An 8,934-nucleotide genomic window follows, 5' to 3' on the forward strand; every position below is an offset into this window, starting at 1 on the left:
TTTTTGTAATTACATTCATGCCAGTCTGCTTTTGTAAAGGCAATAAAAGGAAAACTAGACTCACTCTCTCACCAACAGGTCCGAGTGGGCCAACAGAACCTGGATCTCCTCTGGACCCACGTTTTCCCTCTTCTCCCTGAGGTCCAATTACTCCCTGTGATCCTGGTGGACCCTATGACAAAGAAATGCATTACACTTAAAGGTAATTTGTTTGTTCTTTGTCTTCTCCTAGTTTTTTACCTGTTAGAAAACAGTTACTAATTATGTCAATTTGTCTGATGACGTGACACAGAATCCGCATGCTTCACCTTTGAGGAAAATTATTCAATCAAAACTTACAGGTTCTCCTTTAGGTCCAGCCTCTCCTTTAAATCCAGGAACACCTAAATCTCCCTAAACACAACACAAAACTGGTTTGAGATTCAGTGTTCTTAACTGTTCTTCAGTATACACATTTTCGGGGGCAAATAGAACATATTTTGTAGGCTATTTTATGTTATATGAACACAACAAATCTTCAGTCCATTAATGCATACACCACACCATGAGCAACGAATGCCTTACCACTTGACCTTTGATCCCAGGCTGTCCAGTGCTTCCCTGAGGTCCTGGTGGGCCATTTGGGCCCAGCAGACCAACAGGACCCTGAGGACCAGCAGCTCCCTGGAGAAAATGATGTTGTGTTAGTTGCCAATATCTGCATAATGAAAACTGCAAAATGTTTGCTAACTCTTTCATCAATGTATTATGTAATAATTTTTTTCTTTAACATACCACTGGGCCTTTGGAACCTGGACCACCGTCAGTGCCCATACGCCCCTGAAAAATTCAGAATCACGCTCAGTTTGCATCACAGATGAATAAATAATTGACTTAGTATTTGCAATCATGTTCTAATGTACAAAATGACAATCACAAACGTACTTGTTGTCCTTGTGGTCCAGCTCTGCCTTGATGTCCTGTCTCTCCTCTTTGTCCCTGTGGTCCCTCTGGACCCCTCACACCTGTAGGTCCTGCTTGACCCTGTAAAGTAAAATTCCTTTTTATTACTAGATGTAACAGCGATTTAAGGTAGTGAAGGTTCAGCTGAACTATTACGATATATAAAATTAATAGCTATATAGCGAAAAATGATACAAAACGTATGTATAAGTTCTTGTTATCATTACCCACCTTCATGCCTGGGGCTCCAGGATACCCTGGGGCACCATTAATTCCCAAAGGACCCTTAAAACAATTAAACCATTAGAGATTAGTATCATGACATTTGTAGTTGCTTTGTATGTTACATATTATCCTTTGATTTATTAAAATTCCTTACCATTGGACCTGGTTTCCCAACATTTCCTTGAGCACCACGCATGCCCTGAAATACAAAATAAATAAATAAATGTATCTTATTGTACTCAAAACTCTTATTAAAGTTATCAGAACAATGCTATCACTCTTTTTTTTTTTTTGCTCTCACCGGTGTGCCACTCGGGCCTGGGCGTCCTCTTTCTCCTGGCATTCCCCTGGGACCCTGCATTTAGCAACAGGCCAATTTAATTTCATTGGGGAAAAGGCTAGAAGCATTTGTGGCAGTGTAAGCATGACAAATATCTGTTTTTATTTACTAGATTCACATCAGTAATACTGCTTTAATTGAAGTTTGCAATGTATTGGGATGTGGTCTTCTTACCATAGGACCAGGGGCACCCATTGCACCAGGTCCACCAGATTCACCCTAAAATAATAAATATGATGAAAATATACTTAGAAACATGAAATTATGCATACAATCATATTTAATATTTGTGTGTATATACAAATGGACAAATATGAAGTCTTACAGCTCTGCTCTTTTAAAGCTTTGTCAATATTAATAGTTAGGGTTTATAGTGAGTAGCTACTTAATAATGAAGTAAATTTGCAAAAGCTGAACCTTTGATCCCACAGCTCCACGTTCTCCTTTAAGACCAGATGGACCTTGATGACCCTGAATTATGAAAGGACATAACAGGATTATTATTTTGTTAGACTCCATCTAGAAACCTAAACATATCCATAGGAATACAATTTTGCACTGGTAACTTGAAAATCATTTGTGTACATTGTACATTCTATTCTAGTATTCATATTGTATTTTCAACCAAGGGAACTTTGTGCTGAATAGCTGGTTGGTGCTTGTGCAAAATAAGCTGCAATTACTTATTGTCAAACATGATGATTGTGTATTTTGTTCTTTCATATTTTGTGTGTGACGTCTGACTTGGCTTCTTCTCTGGCTTACAGGTATTTTATATGATGCATTGTGATTCATTCAAGACAAAACTGGTGGCCTGGTGGATGATCTGTAAGTAATTCCAAAACAATGATGCTTTGAAAATTGAAGTGCACTCAATACCAGGAAAATAGCACATTGAAAAGATCCCCAGACCAAGAGAATGAAATTCTCACACATGACAAAAGTGGAAGGTAACATTGAGAGAACGTATAAAACAGTGAGGTTTAAAAAATCTAAGTCTACTGACAATGCTTCTACTTTGTATTATTGCAGTTTAATGCAAAATTAGTTCACATGGTCAATGTCACAAATTAACTTATTTGATCAGTGACCTGCAGAATCATAAATATTTCTTATTCAATATTTCTTAGTCATACTGTCTTTGAAGGATTTTCAGTATAGTCTCAGACTTTTGGAAAACACTGTATGCATGTCACACACGTAAATCTTAAATGAGGCCTAGAGATTTAGAGTTTACTCACTCTGTGGCCCTTTAAACCTGGTGGCCCTGGTGTCCCTGGAAATCCTCTTGCTCCCTGAGCATAAAAGTTATTCAAACATTAATCTGAATGCAAGCAAACACCATCCAATGATAAAAGCTGCAAATAATCAAGGACAATTATTACCAGAGATCCTGGAAATCCCATTTCTCCTGCACTTCCTGAAGTCCCTGATTCTCCCTATGACAGCAAAAGAATTCCATTTCAGATCCTGTTTAATTTTTCCACGTTGTTGTGAGGATGCTCATGATGACAGCATAGAGTACTCACATCTTCACCAGGCTTCCCCTGAGGACCCTCTGGTCCTCTCTGGCCAGCACCACCCTATACAATGCAGAACAGTTGATTAAACATAAAAAATGGTACATTGTACACACGGAGTGCTCATTTAGTAACAAAACAATGTGTTACTACCAGAATCATTCTTGTAACTTAAGTAGCATGATCATGGAATTTATTAGAAAGGCTGATTCTGCAGCATTGAAAGGGGTAATTCAGCTATTAGTCAATCTCACACTCTTAAAGTATTGTTGTATATTTAATTCTTAAACTTTAACACCTGTCTAATAAGTCACTTGAGTTAAAAAGAATTCGCTAAGAATAGATCCCGCCATATTCTGTGCCTCATAAGGATATGTAGCATCAGATCATTTGCAAAAAACTGGTTTTGTGATCAAAAGAAATGTTTTCTCGTAACACTTTACAATAAAGTATAATTTGTTAACATTAGTTAATACATCAAATAACATTAATTAATAATGTTATTTCACAGTGCATTAATGTTAAGAATTAGTGTATGTTGAGATCAGCATTAACTAAGATTAATAAATGCTGTAGAAGTGTTGTACATTGTTTTCATGTTAACTACTGTAGTTAACAACCTTATTGTAAAATGTACCAGTATTCCTAAAGGTTACGGTTTCAAGCTGTATATGATCACCAGATACATTTCACCAATGAATGGTGGGAAAAGAATGCTAAGTACGTGCATAAAGCCACTGCAACAATTACTTTTCTTTGAGAATGTGAAGAGCCAAAGTTGTGGTTCCCTTTAATAAATGAGCCATGAAAATTGCCTGCGATATGCAAACAGCAAGCACTTTTTGAGTTTATCCTGGCTGATGTTTGCTTTGAAATAAAGAGTGTGGGGCAGACTTCCCCAGTAAATTATGAAGTCTTCAGAGACAGTAGACAATTAATCATGTTCCCTCACCATTGGCCCTGGATCTCCTACATCACCAGGAGGTCCTTGTGGTCCTGACACCCCCTAAAGGAAATTGAAAAACATGCTACTGCTAGAAACCATTTTCTTTTGACCTGATATGTGTAACAAAGATTTCTTATCAAATAAATACTTACTGGTGCTCCATTTGGCCCAGGCTGTCCCCTTGCTCCTGCCTCTCCCTATTGAAAAATAGCTTTGTTACTGGAATAATCACAGAGGGCTTATGAAACACCAAATTTTTAAAGACTATGGCATAACACAGCACCCAAATCAGATGATGCAATTTTCTCATTTTGTACTACTCCAGCTCATTCTTTTAACACAGCATTGCAGTGATGTGAATATGATACATTTCTTGTAATGTACCTCATAACTGTGTGGCTTATATGATATGTAGTTTTGTTTAAATTACAGAATCTCCACTTACCCGAACTCCAGGCATCATGGCATGCTGGGCTCCTGTTTTGTCAGCAAATCCTCCAGCCATATGTGAAGACAACTCACCCTAAGTAAGAGAGGACATAGGGCTTTATTAATTGGAACTATATATATTATAACTGTTGTGCTGTTTTTTTCTCCGACCCTCTGTTTTTTATATTCTGTCTTGTAGTCCTACTTTCAAAGGGCCTGTTATGATTAGCAAAGCTATAAACTCTAAACTCACTCCTGGGGTATGTCCTGAGGGCCCTGGCTCTCCTGGCTCTCCTGGAACACCGGGCTCTCCGTCATATCCCGGGGGACCCCTGAGACCCTACAAGAGACATTAAAATCAGGCAAAAATAACATAATATAATTACAATAATATTACACAATATTTCACATCTTTAATCACATTTTGAAATTAATTTGCTGTTTCTTACAGGTCGACCTTTGGGTCCGCTGTCTCCTCTGTACCCCGGAGCTCCTGGAGGCCCCTGTATAATACGCATAAAATTACATAAAACATAATTAAGGTAAATAAAAACAGTCTTAATAGCATTAGCAATATTGCATTAGTCTGTTAAAGTTATTGTCATAGTTTTCACACAAAGGGCTGATTGCAAGAAGACTGAATGATTTATGAATTGCCAGTGTAGAAAGTTTCAAAATATTTTACCAGCAAGGTTACATGAAAAGTTCAAATAAAGACCAAACTAGCTTAAAGCAAATAAACTGAGCTGTGCTCTGTCCCCATCTAGTGTCCAGACATCAGAATCTACTAGATACTGTATATGTGATGGAAATGATAAACTGCACAAAGCACAGCATGAAAAAGTTAAATAACTTATTTTATTATATGTTCAGTTGTATAATTGGAACCATATTATAAATCTATTTATTTATATTGAACAGGTCCCTATGAAAGTAAATGAAAGAAATCTCACCATTGGTCCAGGACGACCTCTTATTCCAATAACCTAAAATTAATATGGAATTTATGTATTATTTTCAAACTGTACAAATATTATTATATATCCATCCTTATCTTCAAATGTAAGATAAATGTTCATTCAAACATACAGTTGGGACATCTCCAGGTTCTCCTTTCTGACCCTGAAACCGAGAAGAGTAAAACTCAGAGCAGAAGTCACTGGACTGACAAATGTATTTATTTATTCACATTTTTATTAAGTAACTACATACTGACAGTGCTGAGTGTAACTTTATAGCTTACCTTGGCAATTCTGTCTGCTGAGAAGAAAAAAGAAATAGACAAAATATTTGCTGTTTATCCATTCTAGAATTTCAAAAAACTACAGATTTGCATGAAGATGCTAAATAAATATTAATTTCCTTTGAAGGTTTTTGTGGTGCTCATCCTCACCTGGTCTGCCATTGCCACTGCTGTGTGTTGTGTCACTCTGGCAAACAGGACAGCACTCTCCTTCTGGGACTACTACCTTTGCACAGTTAGACACTTCATCACATTGCACTTCATCGCACAAGATTGTCCCGCTGTCACAAACACAGATCCTGCATGGTTCAGGTTTCCAGATGTCTCTGTTTGTGTACACCTGTCCGTTCTCTGTACAGCTCAACTCATCCTCTATGGACAAAAAAAGGTAAATGCTAGATAAATATTGTGTACGCACACATGCACACATTTTTTATTAACAACTCCTTGTTAATAAAAACCTTTCCTATATAGTTGTACTGTATGTGGGTGGGTGTGTTTGTGTTGTTGATCGTGATTAGACCATTGCATGAAAAAGGTACTTTTGACCACTGCATGAAAAAGGTACTCATAAACATATGGGTAAACGATTAAAGGGTTCCTCCACCCCAAAATTACAATTTTGTCATTAATCACTTACCCCCATGTCGTTCCAAACCCGCAAAAGCTTTGTTCATCTTCGAAACACAAATTAAGATATTTTTGATGCATTCTGACTAACTCTCTGAACAGCATACGGTGTTTGCGTTCAGTGGATACTCTCCAAAAAGGCACTACGGTGACGTGGAGGAGACGAATTGTTGAATAAAGTCGTTATTTTTGTTTTCTTTGCGTACAAAAAGTATTCGCGTAGCTTCGTAAAATTTCGGTTGAACCCCTGATGTCACACGGATTATTTTACCGATCTCCCTGCTACGTTTCTGGACGTTGATCGTGTTAATTACATTGCTGTCTATGGGAGGGTCAGAGAGCTGTCAGAATGCATAAAAAATATCTTAATTTGTGTTTCGAAGACGAACGAAGCTTTTACGGGTTTGGAATGACATGGGGGTAAGTGATTAATGACAAAATTTTCATTTTGGGGTGGAGTAACCCTTTAATTTAAATAGCATTAAATTTAACATGTATTATTATAGGTATTTTTCTAAACGCATCAACAAAAATATTAAAATACAGAAACTTTGTATTACAGAAACTAAATACAGTAACTGTATTTCAAGTTATATTAAGTTTCTGGTCCCCATTGACTTCCATAATATATTTTTTTCATAGCACAAAAGTTAATAGGGGCCAGTAACTATTTGGTTACCGACATTCTTCAAAATATCTTCTTTGTTAAATAGAATTACAAAATTAAGGGGTTTTAAGTTTTTTTTTTGGTGAACTATCCCTTTAAATGTACTTTTAAATATGGAAAAAGCACTCATGGAATCACTCGATTATGTGTGTAAAACAGATGTGTAAAAGCGCTGGTATACCCTGAGAAAGTAGGCTGAGAATTACTGGAAAAAGTGATCCCTTGCCTTTTGGAAAGGCTCTGGTGGGAAGACATGAGCTAATGCTCTCCAGGAAGTCTGATTCATACATATTGTTTCCAACAGACCTCTACGGCAATGTGCTATATTTAGTCCATCTTTAAAATAAAGTTAAACTATTTAAAATAAACTATTTCCTAATAACATTTTCAAGCTATGAAGTACAAGAACTTTGCAGAATAATGAACAGCTGTGACAAACATTCAAATGTTCACGTTCAACAATACGGTCTGCTCCTGTAGTACCAGTACACCAGGTGGCACCCTTGAGCTTCATCCGACTGCCTTCAGTGAAACTTTTTGGGTTTTGTGCTCACCTGAAATTTTCACCCTGAAAAGGATGTTTTTACACCCGTCTATTTGAGAAGGTTTAACACTTAGCAGCACTAGCAACAAAGCAGGTAAAGAGCAACACAGTAGGTAAAGATCTAAACTTTGGCCCCTCATAGCATTTTTTTGCACTGTGCTCCTAAGGAATGTTCATCACATATTGATTCTGGGATGCAGATCAAATATGGCTACACCTTATCGCTAACGGGGAGATACATCCATTAAATTCTGAGTGTTTAAGCTAATGAATAAATACGGAATAAATAAATGAAACGGATGCATTAGGAGGGTGTTGATTGGAAATTGTTTAGCTTTTTGACCTGAGGGAATGAATGTGTCAGGGAAGGATGCCAAAGAAAAGAGAGATCGTTTCCTGAACACATGGCTGCTGACAACCTCAGAGAACACCAGCAAACATGCAAGCATAATAGCTTTATACCGGTTTTTAAGGATTGTTGATATTTAGTAGCCTACATTTCACTCTTTGTTATTTTTTTTATTATTATTATTTTTTTTTTGCATGAGCAAGGAACAGGATTTCTGAAAGTTGGACAAATGTTTTTTCTTTAGGTTTGTTTCAAATAGGGTTTCTCTTACTAGCTACTGATGAACAAACGAGAAGCAGGAAAATCCGGAGTGGAGCTGAAGTGAAATAATTCGCTACTGAATGCATTGAACATGGGAGGGGAATTGATTTTGCAGTTATGTTCCAGTTTAAATGATGCATGATGCAAGCTTTCATGCTTTGGCTTTTTTCCCCCCAACTGGCCAATTTTTATTTGAAATGCATGTCAACATGCATATCTTATTTATAGATTTGTTGCATAAAAGCATTGTTATACTCGCATTTGTGCTGTTGGTGTGAATAGTTACAGTAGCATATGCTAACAATATAAAAAAAAAAATATATAAGACACTTTAATTTTCCACAGTACATAGTATTCTGTGCAATTTACAGAAAACAAATGAAACTACAACACATGCATAAACAGATGTAATCCAGGTAGAATTCACATGTGGGGTAATAAAATGGGTCAGTGGTCAGAATTTTAGACAATACAGCTGGAACTGTCTGTTCCCTTGTGAATAATAGAGAATGTGTATGAGCCATTATAAATTTATGGGAGGGGAACTATCGTTCACAAGCCACCCATGAAAACCTTACCATTAAAGGTGAAGAGAAAGCTCACTCTTTACCTCAGTTAGCTAATTCATTGCAGACTCTGTGCTTTCTACAGCAACGGTTAAAATCCCCTAGTGATGAGGATAGCAAAAGCATGGTCCTTTGTGGACTTCTGACGTACATTTTCCACCAGTCTTCTAGTCTGGCCTGACCTGACCGCACTGAACACGCTCAGCATTACTCCATGTCAGCTAAAGTCTGTGTTTCCCTCCCAAATGCTCAGACTTACGTAACGGTCTAGG

General features: G+C 37.1%; 1 protein-coding gene across 2 annotated transcripts in view; it reads right to left on the minus strand.

The window, feature by feature from the left end:
* LOC107699008 (collagen alpha-2(V) chain-like) overlaps positions 1-8,934 on the minus strand; it is a 30,126-nt gene that overhangs the window by 8,497 nt on the left and 12,695 nt on the right. Inside the window, exons 2-23 of one of the 2 annotated variants that reach the window (XM_016500157.1) lie at positions 5,796-6,017; positions 5,646-5,659; positions 5,492-5,524; positions 5,356-5,388; positions 4,852-4,905; positions 4,656-4,742; positions 4,419-4,496; positions 4,126-4,170; positions 3,980-4,033; positions 3,037-3,090; positions 2,893-2,946; positions 2,749-2,802; positions 1,925-1,978; positions 1,682-1,726; positions 1,469-1,522; positions 1,322-1,366; positions 1,174-1,227; positions 925-1,023; positions 775-819; positions 565-663; positions 340-393; positions 65-172 (exon numbers count right to left, since the gene is read on the minus strand). In XM_016500157.1, the coding sequence (XP_016355643.1) occupies positions 65-172; positions 340-393; positions 565-663; positions 775-819; positions 925-1,023; positions 1,174-1,227; positions 1,322-1,366; positions 1,469-1,522; positions 1,682-1,726; positions 1,925-1,978; positions 2,749-2,802; positions 2,893-2,946; positions 3,037-3,090; positions 3,980-4,033; positions 4,126-4,170; positions 4,419-4,496; positions 4,656-4,742; positions 4,852-4,905; positions 5,356-5,388; positions 5,492-5,524; positions 5,646-5,659; positions 5,796-6,017 (1,439 nt within the window). Of the gene's footprint in view, positions 1-64; positions 173-339; positions 394-564; positions 664-774; positions 820-924; positions 1,024-1,173; positions 1,228-1,321; positions 1,367-1,468; positions 1,523-1,681; positions 1,727-1,924; positions 1,979-2,748; positions 2,803-2,892; positions 2,947-3,036; positions 3,091-3,979; positions 4,034-4,125; positions 4,171-4,418; positions 4,497-4,655; positions 4,743-4,851; positions 4,906-5,355; positions 5,389-5,491; positions 5,525-5,645; positions 5,663-5,795; positions 6,018-8,934 lie in introns of both variants that reach the window. The other variant, XM_016500156.1, reaches the window with a different exon arrangement.

The sequence above is a fragment of the Sinocyclocheilus anshuiensis genome, unplaced genomic scaffold, assembly GCF_001515605.1.
Source record: "Sinocyclocheilus anshuiensis isolate Anshui unplaced genomic scaffold, SAMN03320099.WGS_v1.1 scaffold18, whole genome shotgun sequence".
Taxonomy (NCBI): Eukaryota; Metazoa; Chordata; class Actinopteri; order Cypriniformes; family Cyprinidae; genus Sinocyclocheilus; species Sinocyclocheilus anshuiensis.